The sequence below is a fragment of the Pantherophis guttatus genome, chromosome 1, assembly GCF_059756535.1.
Source record: "Pantherophis guttatus breed Tessera chromosome 1, ASM5975653v1, whole genome shotgun sequence".
NCBI lineage: Eukaryota > Metazoa > Chordata > Lepidosauria > Squamata > Colubridae > Pantherophis > Pantherophis guttatus.
This window is the reverse complement of record NC_142063.1, coordinates 86,145,595-86,168,856: the sequence shown is the minus strand read 5'-3', so window position 1 is coordinate 86,168,856 and position 23,262 is coordinate 86,145,595. Positions and strand designations below refer to the sequence as shown.

The 23,262-nt window shown below is 41.3% G+C and overlaps 1 protein-coding gene across 1 annotated transcript; it reads right to left on the bottom strand.

Moving 5' to 3' along the window:
* Positions 1 to 519: 519 nt before the first annotated feature.
* FGF3 (fibroblast growth factor 3) lies at positions 520 to 21,632 on the bottom strand. Its single transcript, XM_034417297.3, has 3 exons — positions 20,598 to 21,632; positions 13,841 to 13,944; positions 520 to 1,796 (listed from the first exon to the last, which is right to left on the bottom strand). The coding sequence occupies exons 1-3, from the start codon at positions 20,872 to 20,874 to the stop codon at positions 1,464 to 1,466; spliced, it is 714 nt and encodes a 237-aa protein (XP_034273188.1). The 5' UTR covers positions 20,875 to 21,632; the 3' UTR covers positions 520 to 1,463.
* Between the last annotated feature and the right edge of the window lie 1,630 nt (positions 21,633 to 23,262).

Below are 23,262 nucleotides of genomic sequence, written 5' to 3'. Positions count from 1 at the left end.
AACTATTGTCACGTCTGCTTCTTAGTAATGCTACTTACATGCATTATTTTAGCCATTTTTATGTGAAGACAGCATGAACAACCTAACCAATGTTGATAATTCAGAGGATTTCAACATTATTTGTATGTGTTTAATATGTCAAATAAATTAATTTCCTGAGAAAATAATCATAACATAATAACTCGGTATCTGAAGTCCCAAAACATTTTAAATGATGCTATGGAGGAAAGAAAACTTTCATAAAAGGTACTACAGCAGATTCAATAATACAAAAATAAAATTCACAGAGACTAATGTTTCATTTGCTTTCATTCCATATACAATCCCATATTAAAAATATCACGTGTCACCAGTAGAATTTGAAAATTTATGAGGGGGCCACCTATGGAAAGGGCCACAGCAATTATTTTTATGAATACCTTCTCTCCTTCCATCAGAATAATTTCCACATATTTCCAGAAAGTTGTAGCAAAACTCACACCTACTTATCAGGAGAAAAAAAATCTGGATTCAATTCAATGTGTTTAATTATTTTGTTTACTTGTTCTACTGAAGCAATATGTTTTGAAAAAAATATTTTCTATACTTTCTTAAGTAAGGAAAATGTATGTACAAATTTTAGTCAAACAAAACATCCTTTTAAAAAAACACCCAAAATCTTGGTAATTGTCTCTTGGTAATTGTCTCTTGTAATTTCAAAAACTTTCTCCGCTTAACATCTTATATTAGTATAAAGAGCAGTATATGGTATTTGATACCTTACTGTTCAGTAAAATGAAGAAAAGAAATGAAAACGAGTATACATAATAAAGCAGATCTTTCTCTAATTGTTTATAATTGGGAAAGAAAAGAACATGTAATATTTTCATCTAATATCCAAAGTTCCAACTTTAATGATTAATAAGATATGTGAAATTACTTTAAAAATACTTAGTTAGTAGACATTCCCAAATTAACTGGGCAACATACTTTAAAGTATTATTTTTAATAAATGAAAAATACAAAGAGTAAACATCTCACTAGAGTGTCTAGCCTGTTTTGATGGAGAAAGGAAAGGTTTTTTCCCCCTAAAATAACTGTCTTCTCACAGGTAGCTTTGCCTAAACATAATTAATTAAAAGCTTATTAGAACAAAGTGACAGGCCTGTTATGGACTAGGCTGAAATGCTCCCAGGGCATTAAAAAAATTAAGAAACTGACAAGGAATACTCAAACTCATTATTTCATCATGATAACGTACATGCAAGCATGCTTTAATTTATTATATATCCTTAGCAATTGGATACACATCTAAACCATCTATTAGCAAGTATATTTGTGTGTGTGTGTGTGTGTGTGTGTGTGTTTACATGGAATCATTTGTTACTGAGTTCATATGGTTTAGCCAACAATATCCAAGGAAGAGTAACTTTTTTTTTTTTGTCTTCGGATCCATCATATTTTCCCCACTTGCAGAATGCTTCCTACTGTCCTCTCCTTCTTCTCTGGTTCTTATTTAGTGGCTTCAATAGGCTTTCTCTGTACTTAGCATTTGTATGGAATAGTTGGACCATATCATGGTCTTTGTTATCCAACACCCTAGGCAAAAAGAGAGATGATTTCTGGGTCCTACGGGTTTTGAAGCTCCTCCTGGGTCGTCCTTTCCCATTGATGGAGACATACCAGAGTCTCTCTGCACTAGCTTTGCGTTTGCTGCTAGTGCCATTGGGTACAGTCCGATATAAGCGGGATGCATAGGTGTTGTAGCCCAACTCATGGATCCTTTCCACAAACTCGCATTCTGCGTTGTAGGTTTCCTGAAAAGTAAGGACAGAAACCATCAGTAAAAAAAAAAAAAAAACCAGCACGAACAACTGCAAGGTACAAAGCTCACCGCAATTGTTCTTATGAACACAAGCGACTTCCATTTATTTATAAAGGAATTTTGATATCCAATCAGGGGTGGGCTGCTGGGGGTTCACAGGGGTTCAGGAGAACCTCTAGCTAAGATTCTGTGCAGTTTGGAGAACCCCCAAATCCCACTCCTGGCTGGCCCCGCCCACCCCACCCCTCCCAGGAGTCCCCATGCGACCCATTTTGGATGCAGGTAAGTGCAGGGTGCGTGTGGAGGCTTGGGGAGGGCAAAAAACAGGCCTAACGGAAGTTCTGGAAGGCTGGAAATGGGCCCATTTCTGGCCTCCAGAGGGCCTCCGGAGCCTGGGGAGGCCATTTTCACCCTCCTGGAGGCTCAAGGAAAGCCTCCGGAGCCCGGGGAGGGCAAAAATGCCCCCCCACCGTGGTGCAGGAGGCCAACTAGGCCACACCCACCATGGCCACACCCACCCAGCAACCGGGTAGCAAAGAACACTAATCTTTACCTTCTTGCCTTTCTCCATGTAATGATTACAGTGACTATGAGATGATAAAAGCAAAAAAGTTTATTACAGTCTATTCTTGATTAATCCCGTGATTGATCATATTTTGTCTGCCAAACAGAATGAAAAGTAGTGCCTAATGCTACCAGAGAATACCATTTTGACAGAATATATTTCTCTTCATCCTGCAACCCATATTTGACTCATAAACCACCATAATTTACTAGGACCTCTGGTGGTGAACAGACAAGTATACATAACATAATTTCCAGAATAAATAAACACCTATAAAAACAATATCATAAGGAAAACCAAATGACCACAGACAAAAGCTCAAATGGTAACCACTAAGCTAGTGATGGCTAACCTTTTTGCCGTCGCGTGCCAAAAGGGGGGAGCACGAGGGGGTCACATGCCCCCATGCCCACACTTAATGCCCCCCCATGCATGCCCCCCGCTTTTGGCACGCAATGTCACGGTGGGCCCGGTAGGCCTGTTTTTCACCCTCCCCAGGTTCCAGAGGCTTTCTTGGAGCTTGGGGTGGGTAAAAACAGCCTTCCCCACCCCCCCGGAGGCCCTCTGGAGGCCAGAAACAGCCCATTTCTCGACTTCTGGTGGGCCCGGAAGGCCCAAAAATCAGCTGGCTGGCATGCGCATGCGTGCTGGAACTGAGCTAGGCCAACACTCGCGTGCCCACAGATATGGTTCAGTGTGCCACCTGTGACACACGTGCCATAGGTTCACCATCGTGGCACTAAGCCCACAAAATATCTTTGAAAAGATGTTTTTCAACCGCTTCCAAAACAACCAACCAAGAAACTACAGTTAGTCCTCAACTTACAATAGTTCACTTACTGACCATTTGAAGTTACAACTGCACTGAAAAAGTGACTTATGACCACACTTATGACTGTTGCAGCAGCCCCATGGTCATGTGATTGACATTTGGATGCTTGGCAACTGATTCACATTTATGACAGTTGCAGTATCCTGGTGTCATGTGATTTCCTATTGCAATCTTCTGACAGGCAAAGTCAATGGGAAACCAGATTCACTTAACAACTGTGTTACTAATTTAACAACTGTAATGATTCGCTTAACAAATGTGGCAAGAAAAGTCATAAAATGGGGCAAAACTCACTTAACAAATTACTTGCTGAACAACATAAATTTTTGGCTCAATTTTGGTCATACATTGAGGACTACCTGTAGTCTAATCTCAGCTGGGAGGCTGTTCTAGCAAATAGTCTCTGCCAAAGAAAAGGAACACTCTTCATGCTTCAACTCTCCAACACCGAACTTACTTCATAGAATTGGGGGCCCATCAATATGTTCTCCCAGGGTAACTGAATGAACTTCGCTGTTACAATTGGAGAATGTAGCCCAGGGGTGAAAGGCTCCTGGTTCGGACCGGATCACTCGATCCGGTAGCGATGGTGGCGGGTGGTTCGGCGAACTGGTAGCAAACATTCCTGCCCTCCCCCCCATGGCCAGCTGAGCCGCACAATCATCAGAGGCTTTTTTTTTAAAGCATTTTTCTTTACAACCTCTTCAGCCAAAAAAATGGTTTTAAAAGTAAAAAAAAAAAGCCTCTTGTTGTGATCCCACGGCTCAAACTCATGCCTGTGGGCCAGATACGTCATGCGCTGGCCACACCCACACCCAGTTTAGCAAAGGGGAAAAAGTCCCAATACATCACATGATGCCACCATGATGATGCGAGTTTGACACTCCTGGAATAGAACATTTGCAAAATAGTGCCTCCTGTACTGAATACTTGCAGGAAGTCCAGAAGGGTACAATGGTCAGTGGTACTGAAGGCTGCTGAGAGGGCTGATAAGAACAGAGTCCCATCCATCTCTCACCAATTGCCATCCCTTAGAGCAACTAATACTCCCTTTGTCTCACACCTATGTCTGAACCATGATTGAAAGGGGTCCAGATCATCCTTTTCTCCCAGAGCAATCTATAACTGCGATAGACATGGCCCACAATGATATTTGCAGAAATTAATTATATATTCTATTTCTAAATTTTGTTGAAATATGTGGTTTTATTGGTAAGGAAAATTGGTGGGCTTTTTGCCAATTTCCTAAATAAGGTTTTTTTTTTTTTTTTTAAAGAAGTGATTGGGTAATCACTAGTTACATGTGGTGATGATACTTTTTCCTATACTATTAATAGCTTAGTTCACTTTTCTTTAAACTGATATCTTGGAGATATGTTGGAAATTCCATGCATTCTAATTGCCAACCTTCATTTCAGAAATGAAGCAAAGGATTTCATTACTTAGCCAAAGTAAAAGTTCTTGTAGAATATTGAAAAAAAAACAAAAAAAAAACTATTGGATATTGTAAACAAATGAACACGTTTTTTAACCTTACTTCCATTCTCTCAAAACCAAGAACAGTAGCAGTATACAGTTAAATAGTTAACGCGAGCTATCTATGAAACTCTTTTTGTGCCAATTTTTCATAGCTACATTTCTTCATTTCGTTTCCAGTCCCCACATATTTCATTCCTGAATTTTGCAGTTCTAAATTCTCTGCATTTCTAAATAGAATTGCTACTATTCTGGAATGATGTGTTTTTTGTTTTTGTTTTTGTTTTTTAAAGTTGTAGGGAATTCTCAATCAGCCCAGCAGATGGAGTAAATTTGCCTGTAAAATCAAGGCTGCAAATCTCATGCTTGTAACTGTACTGCATAAACAGACCACTAACACAGATATGTTTAGAAAAGCAGATAACATAATTTCCCATACAGACATTTATTATTTATTTTACCATTTGTGATGTGATGTGATGTCAGGAAGAGGGGATCTATGAGGATTCTAAGCAAGAGTCTAATCTGATTTGAGCAATGTATTTCTACATTGACAATTTCAGACAAAATAAGAATGTGTTGATCAGAGGTGGGTTTCAGCAGTTTCTGACCAGTTCTGGAGAACCGGTAGCAGAAATTTTGGGTAGTTCGGAGAACCGGTAGTAAAAATTTCTGACTGGCCCCGCCCCCATCTATTGTCTGCTTCCCAAGTCCCAGATGATTGAGAGGAAATGGGGATTTTGCAGTAATAATCGGTTGGATTGTGGAGCGAATGGAGATTTTACAGTATCCTTCCCCTGGAGTGGGGTGGAAATGGAGATTTTACACTATCCTCCTGCCACGCCCACCAAGCCACACCCACAGAACCAGTAGTTTAAATATTTTGAAACCCACCACTGGTGTTGATGTACCCCGTCACATTTATCCAACAGTTTCTTAATTGTGCTAAGTAGACCTCAAACTGATGCTCTAATCTCTCCAAAATATATTGTTTTAGGGCTTCTAATACCAAGGCCTCTGTTAAAACAATGTTTGCAGTGATATAAGCAATTTTTTTTAAAAAAAAATATTTTATTATGTATTAAATTTTTATGCCACCCATCTCCCTTATCAGGTGACTTATAAGCTTATTTGCTTGCTTGTTTGTTTATTTATTTTATTTATTAAATTTATATCCTAATTTTCCTTCAGGAGTTCAGCTGCTGCCTCTTCCCGTTATGCCTGCAAGGTAGATTGGAATTGGAAGCAGCAAAGTCACAAAGTGAGATTTCATGCCTGGGGGCTGACTAGAACTTGGGACTTCTGGTGACTGTCCATCGTTTAATCACTACAACAAATTAATTTCTACTGCCACAACTTATGCTGGACATATTTTGACCACTTGCTAAATGGAATAAGACTGATCTGGAATGGAGAGCTTCATGTGGTTCAGTTGTCATGGATCTCTTACTGATCTAGAGTTAGACATGGAGGCTTTCTTCACTTATACTTCCTGAGCAGGGGTGAAATCTACTTACATTCCCTACCAGTTCGGAAGTGCACGTGCCGGGTATCACACGTGTGTCACATGCATGCGCGGACCCTCTGCGCATGCACAAACCCTTCTGCGCATGCTCAGAGGGTAAAAAACAGGTTACTTCCTGGTTAAAACCAGGAAGTAATGACAACCAGGCAGATGGGCAGAGCCTTGCACTGCCGTCGCTACCAGTTCTCCGAATCACCCGCTGCCATCGCTACCGAATCAGTCCGAACCGGTAGCGTTTCACCCCTGTTCCTGAGGCCTTTTCTCCTCCCTAGTTTTCTACTTCCTAGAACTAGAACTCCTTGTTTTCCTTTTTTCAAATTCTCCCTTCCCAACATTCATCAGCATGCATGACTCAGCCTTCAGTCTCTCCTTCGCTGGCAAAACCCATATTAGAAGCTTCTTTCTTCCTTGCCTGATAAATTTGCAAATGCTGATAAGTGTGGAAAGGAGAAAGCATATAAACGTTGTGCCAGGTCAGTTTTGTGACTGCACTTTCAACTACCTTCCTGGAGCACACATTTTCTGTAATGTCCCAATTGTCCAGAATTGATCTATCTAAAAGGACACATTGATGAAAATTTATAGAAGGGCTTTATCCACTTCTCCCCCAAGACTAATGTTCTTTTCTTGTTAAGAATACTACCTCCCTACCTGTCATCTATGATTACAAGTTTTCAAACTTTATAACCATTATGGATCACTATTCCCCCCACCCCACCCCATTTCTGAACCCTTGGAATGGCTGTGTAAGACATTAATTATTACCAAACTGGATTTGGGGAACTCAAAATGTGATTTGAATGAAATAATATTTAACTGCCTTGGATTCTTGTTATCAAAAGTAATGCTTTTTTATTTAGATACTGCCCTATTAGTCTTTGTACAATTTAGCAAACATTTTTTCATGGCTTTTTTTCCCTAGCTATCTGGAGTGTTTGTTGATTTACTTGCAGGATCCATCTCTCTATTTGATCAAATTCAAGCAGTTCTTCAATATCTTTCTTATTAGAGTCCCTATACTAAAACAGTTATGGTAAGTGTCCCTTTGAACTGTCTTTATTGGACTCTTGGGCTACTATTGTCTCTATTGGACTCTTTGGGCTACTATTTCTTTGAAAGGAATTAAGATGGATCCAAGGATTAAGATGGATCCAGCTGCTTGGTTCTTTGCCAACATTTACCATAGATTTGCCATGCTTTCCAAAACTCTTGGGATAAGAACAGAAATTACTTCCCTGACATCAGATCCATATACAATAAGAATACAGGTGCACACTCAGATGATCCTCAACAGAAGCCCTGTTCTCCTTCCTCCATTTTTCTTGGGAATAGAGAAAACTGTCCCACAGTAATTGTCCCTTCTGGATGGACTGTCACTGCCCTTTTCCTCTTTTCAAGGATCCTGGAAAAGAGTTTCTTTGGGTTATATAACTAATCTACCAGGGTTTATATAATCTGGTGGTACTTGATTACTTCTCTAAACAACTTATTTTATTCCATACTGTGTCCATATTCCATCCTTTAGATATCTTCAAGTTTTCTGAAACCATGAGAATAATCTTACTTCTGAAAAAGACTTAGAATCCACTCTGCATTTTTTTGGGAAAGCTTTATTTCAACTAGAGTATATAGGAAATAAAACTACTCCATCCTTCACAGTGGTAAAGCAAAGATAATAATCTTTGAGGTTGTTGTGTAAATCACTGAGGCAACTGGGTTGACTTTTACCTATGCTGAATTTGCTTATAATAATTCAGTTCATGCCTCCACTCAAATGTTGATGATTTACGCCACCTATTACAGCTGTGTTTGTGATACAGCTATCATCCATATTAGTTACCAAATACTTCAGAAATCTTCCCATTCCATAGACTAGGGGTCTCCAACACGCACACACACCTTGGGCCACAGTCCACCACTGGGCTTTTGAAACTGGGCCACCAAAAGGGGGGGCAAGCACACACACGCATGTACCTCTCCACTTGCCTGAGCAACAGGCAAGTGCATAGGATGCTGGCACAAATGAAGCTGTGTACGCGCGTGCTAGCTTGACTTCCACCACGCAGAACCATCCCTGCCTCCCTCCCATCAGTCCGCAAAGGTTGGGGAATTATGCTACCCATTCTCTTCAGGAACTTCAAATCACTTAGTGTCTTAAGGATCAACCAGATCAAGTCAAGGTCTCCAGAAGAATTCTGCTGATTAGCAACACCCAACAGCTCCCTCCATGGCTGTTGGACACAATATCTGGTTTTCTCACAGATTTCTTCCCTCCACACAACCCTCTAAGTAATGGAAGGCCAGGTTTGTTAGACCATTCCCTGAAATTTCATAAATCAATCCCATAGCCTTTTGTCTGCAGCTTCCATTTTTCCACCAGCTGAAAATAAATCATGATTTTCACCATTCTCTCCTGGTACTGGAATAATAATTCCAATTCCAATTCCAATAATAATATCCTAATACAAGGATACAAGGAGGAGGAAGAATTCAAGGCAGAATATATTTTGGGTTTATGGCATGGGAAAACCAGACTAGAATATTTTGATTAATTGGAAAGACATTATAGATGCAAATCACATCTCCTTTGAGATTTTCATTTTTATACACTAATCAGGTTTCCTGATTAGCTAATCAATATTGACAAGATTTTTGATTCTGAAGTGAAAGGGGAGGTGATTGCAGACAGCATGGGAGATATTTCTTACAACTAATGAAAGAAAATGCAAAAAGCACCCCCATTTTAAGAAGAGAGGGAGAATTCCTAGTGCGAGAAGTTCCTGATGAAGAAAAAGAAAATTAAACATTGTCCAAGAGAAGAAAAGGTTGAGAGACCAGGAAGGGAGACCTCATCTATTCCCACTGAAGAAGAGATGGAGAATTGTCCTTCCTAATACTTCCATTAGGACAGGGGTCAGCAACCTGCGGCTCTGGAGCCGCATGTGGCTCTTTCATCCCTCTGCTATGGCTCCCTGTTACTCAAAATATGCATCACAACCGCCAATGTCGCCAATGTGCGACACCCGCCGGCATGCAATTTATTGAGCTTTTCAACCCCCGGTAGGCCAACCATGGCCAACCATGGATAAATCCAAGAAAAGAAAGGTTTCAGAAGAAAACAGAACTTTTAATTCAACTACATATGCTAGTTTTGTGGCCGTTCAAGAAATAGTCAGGCACGGTTTTCTGACTCCCGGTGTTTTCTTTTCTGTGGGAAACGGGTCCAGATGGCTCTTTGAGTGTTTAAGGTTGCAGACCCCTCCGTTAGGAGAAGAGAGCCACCAGGAAAGCTTCAAAAAAGAAATAGAAATAAAAAGATTACAATCCTCTCTACCCAAGCAGAATCAGAATGGAATCCGCATCAAATCATACGATATCTTGAAAAGCAAAGAGGGAATCAAAGGAGAAAATCAGAAGGGAGATGGCATAAGGAATTAAGACCCAGCAATTCCTAATTATTATATAAGCAATAAGCAGATGCTTCCCAATCTTATAACTTAACAGTAACAGAGTTGGAAGGGACTTTGGAGGTCATCTATTCCAACCCCCTGCTCACGCAGGAGACCTATACTAGGGATTCGAACTGCCAAACTTCTGACCTTTCTGACTGACAAGCTCAGTGTCTTAGACACTGAGCCACCTAGCCAGGCAAATCTCAAAGCCATGGAAATCTCAAATCTCAAAGCCATGGAAATCTAATGGGTTCAGAAGGCAAGAGGAAAAGACCTAGAATCTAGAAACCCCAACAGCAGATATTTATAAATAGGTCTTGCTGCCAGAGGCCTCATTTCTGCAGTAGTTCTATAAAATCTAGAAATAGAATCCTATTCCAGTATTCAGGAACAGCTTTACCAATATTTCTCATCCTCAATGCTGGCTGAGGAATATTGGGAGTTGAAGTCCACCAGGGCCGGATTTTCCTATAGGCTAACTAGGCTTCAGCCTAGGGCCTCAAGATCAAGAGGGGCCTACATTCAAATTGTTAGCAAAATTAAAATTACACTTTCACTATAAGTGAAAGGGCCTCATAAGTGGAATAGCCTTGGGCCTCTTTTCATCTAAATCCGGCCCTGAAGTCCACACATCTTAAAGTTGCTGAGGCTGAGAAACCCTGGGTTATACTGATAAGTCAAGAAGCCCTGAGCTTACCTGTGTTCCTAAAAGTCACAATTGTGTCAGTATTTCCAAAAAAAATATTCCCATGTCCAGGCCAGTTGCCTATATTGTAAAGACTTGCACGTATAAACCCGTACAAAACTTTCTTCTGTGTTTGGAGTTGTGTGGAAGAGTTCACACAAGCAGTTAGTTCACACAGTCATGATGCTTAGGCCAAAAAATGTTCTTTTTTAAAAAAAATAATATTACAATGTAAGTTTTGGATGGGAAATTTTGCTTACTATCATTTGTCTGATGAGTAGAATCCTTTTCCTTGTACCTTAATGAAGGCTAGTTCTTTCATAACAAAAGTTGGCAAACTATAAATTATATGGAATGACAGGAATTGACAACCAGCCTCCTCTCTGCTGTGATGCCAACACTCAGTGAGCATCAGTTAGGTGTCATGTAAGATATTTCTTCACCAGAAATTTTAATTAGGTGTCATGTAAGATATTTTGTCACCAGATCAGAAAATTAACTCCACAGGAAAACTAAAACTTTGAGAGATATAGGTAGTCTTCACTTACCAATCACAACTGGAACTGACAATTCTGACAACCACTAAGAACTGTGGTTGCTAGGCAGAAAAATCACACGACTGTACCAGACTTATGAAGAGACTTCTATTTCTGCCATTAAACATATCACCACAGTCAGTAAGGAAGACATCATATGCAGTGGTGAAATCCAAATTTCTTTACTACTGGTTCTGTGGGCGTGGCTTGGTGGGAATGGTGTGGCTTGGTGGGTGTGACAGGGGAAGGATACTGCAAAATCTCCATTCCCACCCCACTCCAGGGGAAGGATATTGCAAAATCTCCATTCCCACCCCACTCTGGGGCCAGCCAGTTCTCTGAACTACTCAAAATTTCCACTACCGGTTCTCCAAACTGCTCAGAATTTCTGCTACCAGTTCTCCCGAACCTGTCAGAACCTGCTGGATTTCACCCCTGGTCATATGGCTGTGACTTGCAAGTTCTCTTCCATGTTATCCAGGGGTGGGTTCTACTTACCTTTACTACCGGTTTGCGACGGGATCGCATGTGCAGATCGCTTCTGATGATGTCAGGATTAGTGGGCAGAGCTAGTTTTACTACCAGTTCTATAGAACCGGTCAGAACCGGGGGCAACCCATCACTGATGTTATCCCTTAATTATGCTTGTTGGAAGCCAATTTTGAAATTTGATTTCAGGAGGCTGCAACAGTCAGGTCTAGGACAACCTGGCATGGCCAGCTCGGCACCACCAAGTCACCTCTGCCAAATCACCGCTGCCAAGTTGTTGCAGTACAACTCAACATGGCCAATTCACCACAAAGATGTCATGGGCAGCCAGAGAGAGAGCCAGGCAGGTGAGTGAACAGGCAGAGCATAGAGTGGAAGTGGCATCCAGGGGCTTCCCAAGGAGGAAGAGTGGGGCAGGTGGATGAATGAACAGGTGGGCAGAGCACAGAGCAGCTGCCGGCAGCCGGGGTCTTCCCATTATCACCCTGCTGCCACCACCACCATGCTGAATGGGAACTTGGCATGGCAGTGGCAGAGATGGGTGTGAAAATGAGACACGCTGACCCACCACCATCTCCCCATCACCGTCCCTGCCCACTGCTGCTAACATTGAACAGACCAAATACCGCCACCATCACCAAACAGCCCATGGTGGCAGCAGCAATAAGGGGTGTGTGTGAAAATTGGAAGTTCCCAGCCACCACCTCCACTCTGTGCTCTGACTACCCACTTGCCTGACCACCTGGCTTTCCCTCCACCTCCCTGTAGCAAGTTCTCCTTATGGTGAATTGGCTATGTTGAGTTGTCCTGCGACAACTTGGCAGTGGTGATTTGGCAGAGGTAACTTGGTAGTAGCAAGCTGGCCATGCCAAGCTGGCCATGCTGAGCTGGCCACACCGAGTTAGCCATTCCAGCGACAGTCATAAATGCACACCCAGATGGCAATCACAAAGCCACAGATGCAAGGATTGGTCCCAAAGCTGTTTTTTCCAATAGTCATAACTTTGAACAATCACTAAACAAGGCAGTCAGTAAGCAAGGACTACTTGTAATAATAGAATCATTAAAAGTCTGGTTGTACTTACCTCTTCCTCCTCCTTATACATCAGTGGATTAGGGGGGCTTCTGCATGAGTTGCTTCCAAATGCTATCTTGTGAGTTTAAAAAATGCTTTAGCCCCCTTTTGTCTGGCAATGGCTCCTGGATATCTCAGTTAAGAACATATTGCTCACTTTCTACAATTTTTAATGCTTAAATACTGTATAATACTTTATAGAATAGAATTCTTTATATTCTTTATAGAAATTATGACCTATTAATAAAACTGGACTCTTAATTTCCACTTTTAAAAAAAAACAAAAGGAACTGATTCTTTTATTCCATATTAACTATTTAGAGAACTCCTGTTGCTTATTCACCACATGCTTCTAAAAGCTATTTTCTGCTAAGATTATGTGGATTGTGAGGTAACAGTATTTGAACAGATCAATTATTTCACTACTTTGAGTTGATCTCCAGTAACTAATTGAAGATGACTTTAAGTAGCTCATCTCTCAATTTTAACATCTCACCTGGAAAGGAAAGCTACCTGATGCCAGTGTCAAAGGGAGCAATAAAAATATTCTAGTGCTGTGCTACGGTAGAATATAAGTCTACATAGTAAATAAATAAATAAATAATATTTTCTCCCAATCACCTTAACTGATGCTATTGTTCCTATATTTCTTTTTTTTTTTTAAGACAGGGGATGAAAAGAGGGAAAACAATTGAATATCCAAGGCACAAATTATGCACGGTTTATGACAGAAAATGCTCCTGCTCTGCTGGCATGTTAAACAATATTCTATATTAATCTTATTATGGAATAGTGAAGAGTAGATTCTCAGTGACTTCACAGCAATATCTTTGCAATCCAGGGATTTGCAGAATGAGTGACACATTCATTCAACCTGCAAGTGCCTCTGGATCCACATCTCTGCCATTCGATCCCAGTTTTATGTGCTCTAAAAAGTTTTTTTGCAAATGGGTCTCCTATGCAGAGTTTCCTCTCCTTTTTTGAAAAGTTTCCTTGTCACATCATCAGTTCTACAATTCCTCGATGATCTCCTTACCTGAATCAGTTGTTTACAATCCCAAAACCAGAGGTCCTCAAAACATAAATGTTTTGTTTTTAGTGTGTAAGTAGGATTATTTGAATTCCTATCCTGCTGCACACATGAAAAGTGAATGAGTGTGCCTCATGCTTGCAGTCATGTTTCAGCTAAAAGATTCTAAGTATTGGCTGCTTAATCCCCAAAATAAAACCAAAGCACATATTTTTGTTCTTTACAAATGTCCCTCCATAGGCACCTAGTATTTCTGCCCTTTTGACTACAATGGAGTTTAAATCCCCATTGAAAATGATGGGCACTCTACTTGGTGGATGCTTTAGCCGGCTTGCCATAGTTAAGATGCCTCTGTTTTAAATAGTACTTACTGAAGCATAAAGTCGACCTCTTTTGTTCATGGCCAGGTATCTGCCCGAAAAACAGCCTTTGATAGCAACAATCCCAATGTCCACTGCGGTTATTTCCAGAATACCTAAAAGCAAAATGTAAGATCTATTTAGACGACTCACAGACGTATCATTTCATTGTGTATTGGTATTGTTGTTCTTTTACAAATTTTAGAAACTTTAAATACTACATGTCAAGGAAATCAGAGGGAAATCCTTAACCTTTATCCAGTAATGAGCCCATTGGATTTCATTGGACTATTTTTTTTTTTTGCTTCATATTGAACAAGTTCTAAGTTTTTGTTTATTTTTGTGAAACGTTTCCCACCACTCAAATGATAAGGTAGCCTAGCCTTCTGAGTACCATTTGACCAACATTTGACCTAATCAGTATCTTCAGAATTGGTATTTCTTTATGCAAAGTCTCTTTTATTCCAACTGTCTCTCCAATAGAGTTGAAACATCCTCCCATTTTACTACAAGAAAAAAATGAAAATGATGTATTATTGACTGACACTTGAACTGAGCAGTAATTTGGATCCAGTTTTTTTCCCTTGACTCTTAAACTAGCAATATTAAACTATCTTAAATGTTACTTCCATGTGGAAATCATTGTGCTTAGTAACACCACCACACAACATACCAGCATTTACTCGTACTGTACATTCATAATCAATTCCGGATGATTGAAAATGACAACACTCCAGACGATAAGATGGGAATTGTTAGAAATAAACCCTTACTAGTAAATCCACAGCTATTTGATTGAGACTGAACTGTTTCAAAACGAAAAAGAAAGAAATAAAGGCTCTGACATTGAACTAGAGGTTCACCTAATCCTATATGTCTATAAAAACTTTAAATCCCCTTTAATGCCTTTCTTAGAGGTCCAAGAGTGCTTGACTTACTGAAACAAACCACAAAGCTGCCCATTTGGGGACAATACCCTTATTGAGGTTTCTGGAGGGCAAAATGGAGGAAGACAAGAGGCTGCCACATCTAAGAGCTTGGATGGACAATGAAGGGGTTAGTCAGTTAGAAGTCAATGTATCCTTGGGGAAAGGACAAAGTGGCTTGTCTAATCTCCAATTCAGAGAAAGGAACTTTTTTAATCCATGAAAGAACCAAGAAAAATTGCATATATTATTTATCAAAGGACTGTTCTGAGCATTATATTGAATAACAAAAAGTCTGGAATGCAGATATAGCATTTACAGAGGTATAGGCAATCCTTGCTCTCTAACTAGTGCTCATGCTTACACACACCTACATCCACATACATACATATCACACTCGTACATAGAGGAACCAATATTAAGGTGGTGGACCAGAATGGGGAGATCCAGGTTCTAGTCTTCCCTTAGGAATGAAAGTTGGGATTGTCTCTCTCTCTCTCTCTGCTTTAGACTTGAAATTTGAGATATATGTATCTGGCACTGGATCAGCACAGGAGACTATGGTCCATAACTTTCCATGAAAATGACTATATCAGGGGTCCTCAAACTTGACAGCTTTAAGACTTGTGGACTTCAACTCCCAGAATTCTCCAGCCAGCTCTGCTATACCATGCAGAGGATTAATTTGGGTTGATAATAATATCACTCAGGGTGACATGGAGGGAGACAGGGACAAAAAAAGACTCAGTCTAAGGCCCACAGAACACTACATAATTTTTTTTAAAAGTCATTTCAAAAAAGTCACAAGAGGAGACATGTTTTTACATGCCTGTAAAATGCATATATTACATTTATAGGTATTTCTTGGGAGGGAATCTTTAATTGTATGTGGAATAATTAAACATTCGAGAAAAATCAAATAATAGCATAGAAATGATACATGAAGAGATTTATTATTTACATTTCAGACTATGCCACCAGCTATTTCAGCAATTCACTATCACTGATACTATCCCATGTACTCAACATTTTAAATCCTGAAGTCTTAAAATTCTGTTAGTACTTTAAAATTGTGTTGGCAACAGCACATACATCCATACAACTCTCAAAATATAATCTTCAAATTATACTGGTTAGGATGGTTTAGGATTTAATAGAAATTGTATCTCTGCTACTGGAATAACTCTATTGGCAAAGCTATGGCAATAGAGTAGTATCAGGGATAGAAAGGCCTTAAATTCAGACGTTATTGTGGATGCCTATGTTCACACAATGTTACACCAAGAAACAAAAGTATGTAAATCAGAATGTTCCATGATTGAAACCAATGGAAAACCATGAACTTCATCTTGCTCCCTGTTAAACAAGCACAGTGAAGGTTTTTGACTATTTCCATTGTTAAACATTTAGCAATGATTAATGCATACCATAGAAAGGGGAACTACCAGTGGTGGGTTTCAAAAATTTTTACTACCGGTTCTGTGGTTGTGGCTTGGTGGGCATGGCAGGGGAAGGATACTGTAAAATCTCCATTCCTTACCCGCTCCAGGGGAAGGTTACTGCAAAATCCCCATTTCCTCCCAATCAGCTGGGAATTGGGAGGCAAAGAATAGATGGGGACGGGGCCAGTCAGAGGTTGTATTTACCGGTTTTCTGAACTACTAAAAATTTCCGCTACCGGTTCTCCAGAACTGGTCAGAACCTGTTGAAACCCATCTCTGGGAACTACTAACCCCATCATGTGGCTATCACTGTCTCAGTCATCAACATCTTAAATATGAACATTTAGTGCCTATTTATTTAGTCCTCTAAGTGATCATTTTTATGCAGAACTCCAGATGAAATGAAAAATAAGTTTTGTCCCTAAGAATTTATCTTTTTAATAGGAAGGTCATCTTAGATTTACCAAGTACAACAAAGTGGGAATAGGTGAATTAAAATCAAGATATTTGTATTTTAATACAAATGACTGCAGAAAAGGGTGATATTAATGGTGGAAACTGACTGTCAGCTTGGACCAAGCAGCTATTGGTCACCAGCATTTTAAGCCATATATGTAGACCGCCAATATTTAAACTTATTATGTTGAAAGTGTTAATAGAGCTATTGTTTGAGCCATCAGGGTTCTTTCAAATAGGTAAGCTCCACTTAAGACTGTAGACACTGATGCTTACATTGGTGAATTCATCCATAAGGGCCACAGAAGATCCAGAGATAGCTCCTAATCTCTCTTTTCTCCTTCATCTCTGTAACTGAAAACAGTTTAGCAAAGGAGATCCTTTTTCTTACAGATCAAGTGGAAGTGTCCAGATGAAGATTTAGTGGTTCTACCTCTTAAAGGCTTAAGTTAAAACTTTAACATTCCCTTTCAAGGCACAGTCTTAACTGCAGCTTGCATATATCAACAGAGTCGGGATATAATAGAGAATCCTATATTGCACATGAGATTTGGCCTAATGAATGTTTGGGGAAAGTGCTTTCCTTCATTGTAAGTCATTTCAATTTAGATCTGTCCCAGCAAGGACACTTTTTACAAGGTCAACCATAGAAAGCTGTATTATTTTCTCCTCTCATAGCATCTTTGTTCAGCCTAAGGATAATATACATCTAATGCACCTAAAAGCTGGATGCATGTACAGACCATTATATTTCATCATTTGGAACAGTTAAGGGAATAGAATAGAATAGAATAATTTTATTTCTATACCGCCCTTCTCCCGAAGGACTCAGGGCGGTGTACAGCCTATTAAAAACACAAGACAACATCAGTTAAAATAGTTTAAAATTATTAAATGAATTCGGCTCAATTTAAAACCCCAGGAATTTAAAACCCAATTTAAAATTGTTATGTTGACAGCCCAGCCTGGCGGAACAACAGGGTCTTGAGTGCACAACGAAATACCTGGAGGTCGGAGATCTTACTCATTTCCAGGGGCAGTTCATTCCACAGGGCTGGAGCTCCCAGAGAGAAGGCCCTCCCCCTGGGTGTTGCCAGCCAACATAACTTGGCCGATGGTACCCTGAGGAGACCCTCTCTGTGGGAGCGAACTGGCCGGTGGGAGGCTATTGGTGGCAGAAGTCGGTCTCGAAGGTACCCAGGTCCCATGCCATGGAGCGCCATGGTCCCATGCCATGGAGCGCTTTAAAGGTGGTGACCAACACCTTGAATCGCACCCGGAAGACCACTGGGAACATTCAACACTTTCTATTCCAATTGGTTTTAATTCATAATAAAAAAGAAAATTAAACTTTGGCTAGATCATGCCCTCAATGATACTTCACTGATAGGTGACATCTACATAAGAAGCTCTGCTAGAAATGATAGAAAAATCTGCCTTGGTGCCTATCATACATACATGCCTGGTATTCTTGGGTGCCAACGCATCAGGATATGAATGATGTATGCAATCAATCTGATTTCTGAATGCCATGTCTACCTTGCAAAGGAGAACAATGTTTTTTTCAACTGATCTGTCACTGGTTAAGTGCTATTTCCTTAAACAGGGCATAATTTCCTCTGCCCTAAATACCCAAACTTTGCCAAGACAAACAAAACAAGATTAATGGGAGGAAAGGAGGGAACAGAAAACCAAACACCAGGATGAGATGAACAGACTGAAGTGTGAAAGTCATCTTGATGTGTTATTTACACATCTTTTGGGATAGTTACCCTGACCCTCCACCCCCACATATCCAGCTTTGTGTCATAAAGGGAAGAAGGGATCTAAAGCCTTAAAGAGCCATGGGAAATCACACCTTCTGGACAGAGAAACCAAGTGACAGCCACTCACTTATCCTGGTCTTTTGCAAATTTCAGAGTGCAAGTTTTTTTTTTTTTTAACTGAGGCTTCCAACTGCAGAACTACAGCCTTAGAGAGTGGGAAAGGGTAGCAGGCAAAGCAAAGGTGCTGAGGTACAGTGCAAAGATTTCTAAGAACAAGGACAAAAAGAAAGGGCATATCACGAGGAAACCCAGTGGACTCTGCTTGCCAGTTCTGCAAACGGAACAATATTCTATTTCAAGAAGACCTGAACATCCTTTTCTTTGTACTTCAAGCATTCTAGCCAAGCATCTGAAGGAATAGCCAGGGATCTCTGTGTGTAATATAAACTGGTTACACCAAATCATTTCTATCCCTCTATTCTCATCATCCAATAGCAAGAGAGAAGCTTCTTTTATCCCCAATACAATAGCCAAGCTATCTCTAACCTGATGCCCTCCAGATAATGTTACATCACAATTTCCATGTTGATTGGAGATTGGGTCCAAGATGTTAGATGTTACCAGGCTAGTTAAAATTGTGATCCGGTGACAGATTCTTTCTTTCATACCTACATTCCACAAATACTATTTTACCTTATGTCCTAAGTGTCCACAAAATATTCGCTATACCAAGTGAGAAGTAGAAATAGAGGCTCAGAAGCTACTAAGACTCACAATCTCAGACACAATTGTGAATGGAACCGAACTCTTTCCCAGGGTATTCTACAATGGTTGAAAATTTGGGGTTAAATAGTATTAATTCTAAGACTAACTTCCAAGCAAAACTGTGTTATTTCAAGTCTCCGGTGTATTCTGTGCTCCTAACAGCCTAGGGTCTGCTTCATTGGGGAGGTAATAGGAGAATCTATATTGTACCAGTTCACAAACAGCCTTGCAACTTAGAAGCTTTTTTTAGTTGCTCCAGAAGTAAGAAACAATGTTAATATGGTGAAAATGAAACAGCATCTTCTCTGCTGTTAGGAAAAGGATCTCTTAAGTGCTGACAGTCATGTTTGGGAGATTCTTGACTGTCTGGTAGGCCAATTGGAGATCTGACTGTCCTGACACATATTCTCTTGACCTTTTTGCCTTGGGTATCAAGAAGGCTAACATCTGAACTGTTATACATTTCCTGATGGGAATATATTTCCTGGATTTTGGGGTCTTATATTTGTTCCTTTATTCCAAGGATTTCTTTCCCAGTTGTTTCTCCCCAGTAATGCTTAAGCGGAATTGAAACACTGGGAAGAATTTTCCTCTCCCAACCCCAGTAAAACTTCCTGACTGCAAAGGCATCACCTCTACTTAAATCACCCATTCTAGATCTTGCCCAGGGGTCGCCTTTGGTATGGATGGAGGCAGGCAAGTTCGGGATGTTTGTTGTGGCTTCGGTCTGGCTTTAGGCTAAGGCACGGTCTTGGCTGGCATCTCTCATCAATTCTTAACCGACAGACCTGATCCGCTTTGCGTTCCTCAGGGCCTGAACAGACTTTTCTACATAGCTAATCCAGCGATGCGAACTTTTCTACAAGCGGACTGCAAAGCATCTTGAGCATCCTGAACAGAGAGGCGAGAAAAATTTCTCTCTCTCTCTCTCTCTCTCTCTCACTTTTTCTTTCTTTCTTTCTTTCTTTCTTTCTTTCTTTCTTTCTTTCTTTCTTTCTTTCTTTCTCTTTCTCTTCTCTTTTTTCTTTCTTTCTCTTTCTTTCTTTTTCTTTCTCTTTTTCTATCTCTTTTTCTTTCTTTCTCTTTCTTTCTTTTTCTTTTTCTTTTCTTTCTCTCTCTCTTTCTTTCTTTCTTTCTCTTTGTTTCTTTCTTTCTTTCATTCTCTCTCTCTCTCTCTCTCTCTCTCTCTCTCTCTCTCTCTCTCTCTCTCTCTCTCTCTCTCTCTTGTCAAATAAATGAACAGCGTTTCAGCCCTGGCATTGGAGGAGGACAGAAATGCTGCTTCCTCGGAAATCAGGGCCAACGAAGCACCGGGGGCCTTCGATTCAAGAGGGAGAGCAAAGGGGCTAAAACTAGCGGCCAACTGCGGGAGGACGAGCAGGACGGGAGAGAGAAGCCACCCCGAGGTACTCACTGAAGACGCTGTTCTTCTCCAAGGTGCCGTTGATTTTGCCGTTGGCATGGATCTGAAGGTGGTACTTAGTGGCGCAGTAGAGCTTCCTCCGCCGGGGCGCTCCGCCGAGATGCTCGTAAACGCCGCCGCGGCCGCCGGCATCTCTGCGCCAGCGCGGGTCGCACGCTTCTCCTTCTCGGGCACAGGCAGGAGACGGCGGAGGCAGCTCGACAGCCGCCAACCCGAGGAAGCCCGGCGCCTGCAAGAGACTCAGCAGGACGAGCCAGGTTGTCACCATTGTGCATGATGGCCGAGGCGGCGCTCAGCTTGGAGCGGAGGACAGCCCCGCCGGACCCATTCAAGAGCTCTGAGCTGGAGAGGAGGCAGCCCGCCGAAGTTGCACAAGGCTTACCGGATCCGGTGGGGAACGACTGACTGGGCTAGTCGTCCTTGGTGGCTGCGGCTTTCGCTGGGAGCGCGGGGGGTTCAAGCGGGGGAGGCTGTTTGTTTGTTTATTTGTTTCAATCAGCGTCGATTTCGTCCCCCTCCTCTTCCTCCTCCTCCTCCTCCTCCTCTCCCTCCCCCCCCACCCGAAGACCCAAATCTGTTTTAGATCTGAGTGAATTGAAAGACGCCCGAGGAAGTCTCAAACTCTTGGAATTAGGAGGAGAAGCTGCGACCGGGGTACCGGTCTCCAAAACTCGTGAATGAGAGCGAGAGAAAGGGAGAGAGAGAAAGGGAGAGAGAGAAAGAGAGAGAGAGAGAGAGGGCGAGAAGAGCCAGAGAGGGAAGAAGAGGAAACTGAGGGCGGGCAAGCGGGGGGGGGACCTAAATTCCCCAGAGAGAGATGTGGGGGGGGGAGTGGAAATTCGACAGTGAGTAAAGAGAAAAGACGTTCGGCAGCAAATAATTGCTCTGCAGCCGAGTTACGGGGAAGAAAACCCCTCTGTCGATCTGGACGTGTTTGCACTTCATCTGGGTTTCACGCGGAACGCGCGCCCACGTGGGCCAGGTGCTGGTCTGCCTGTGGCAGATACCCGTGTCGCCCACTCAGCCCCCCCCCCCAGTTCAGCCTCCCACACCGCAGCAACCCAGGGTTGATTTGTTTCCTCTTCCTTGGACCCGTTTCTAAAGACAAACGAAAGAAACGCCCCCCCCCCCTCCAGACCCAGGACCAGAGGCGTCTCCTCGACGTTAGGTACCTTCAAGGAGAGGAGACATTTCGGGGCTGGGGGCCGGACGCGACCCGCTTCTCGTTGCCTCGCTCGCCCAGTGTGTCGGATGAGTGATGCGGATGAGTGATGTACAAGGAGCTTTTAAAAAATATACTTTTGAAACGAAAAAAAAAGCACAAGAAAGAGGTTTTGTCTGCCAGCTCGGGAGGCGGATAGAAAAACAAAACAACCAAACACCCACATTTGAAGACTTCACTAGGCAGATCGCTTTGGGTGATTCAAACCGTTTCCTTTTATCTTGAATTGCAGAAAGAAACTACTTCAAGCTCTACAATTTTAGCCACTTTTTAAATCATTTTGCTAGGGAGATACACACACCGATGTTACACAGCTGTAATTTGATGGATTTTGATGTTGCATTCGATTTAATCTTTTACCTAACTCACTGTAAAAGAATCATCTTTAAGGTTTGCTTGTTAACACTTAAATCCCTCATACACATCTAGAAAGAAAATTACGATTTTAAGCCATTAATATGTTGAATCTAGAACAATAACCACTGATAATTAACCAATTTTCTCCAAATGATCCCTAATCAGTATTTGTCCCAACATATTCGAAAATGCCCCTGCACTCTTAATCCTATACTCATTTATCTAGAAAGAAGCACCAAATACAGCGGGCATTACTTTGAAGTAGGTGTCTATTATAAGCAGCTGAGGAGGTGGATGACTTCCCCAGCCAATTTAGTTTTCTCCATTAATAATGCCTTGAAATACATGCATACCTATATTAAAAGTAAGGACATTCAAGACATTAAAGTACTGCATACATATAAAGAGAGTGCATACTCCGAAGGAGTCTTAAAAACTTTGCTTCTTGGGAGAATCTAAAATAATCCAAATACAAAATTTAAATATAGAAGTCCAGGCAGTACATATATATTTACTCTCCTCCTCTCCCATTCTCCCCCCTCTCTTTCTCTTTCTCTCTCTCTCTCTCTCACGCACACACACAATATTTCGCTGAAAATTTTGATCTTATGGGAGTGGCCAGTTTGATAAGCCCTTGGGTAACCGTTTTTTAAAAATATTTTTTTATTATGGAAAGATTTATAGATATATATACGCATGTATTGGTGTGTAATTCTACTTAAAGATAACAACATTTTAAAAAATGTCTTTCCCATTGGTTCAAATACTGGCTCGGAGAAACACAACACACAGAGAGAAACACCAACAAATATCTTCTTTCTCTCTCAGAAAAACTGGGATGTAAAACGGATAGCAGTCGTATCTGGTTACTAGAGCTGGCAGGGCCGCTATCAACGATGTTTTTGAAAGGTTGGGAAAGCGCATTCAAAAGGCATTGTCTAAACACCCCTCCTTCCCCCCCTCCTCCGCCTCCTCCCATCTTTAAATATACGGATCCCACCAGTGTGGCGTGGAAACTCAATCGCACGGATCCCGGTGAGAAACGGGCAGCAGATCATTTTCGCCTCGCAAAAGTTT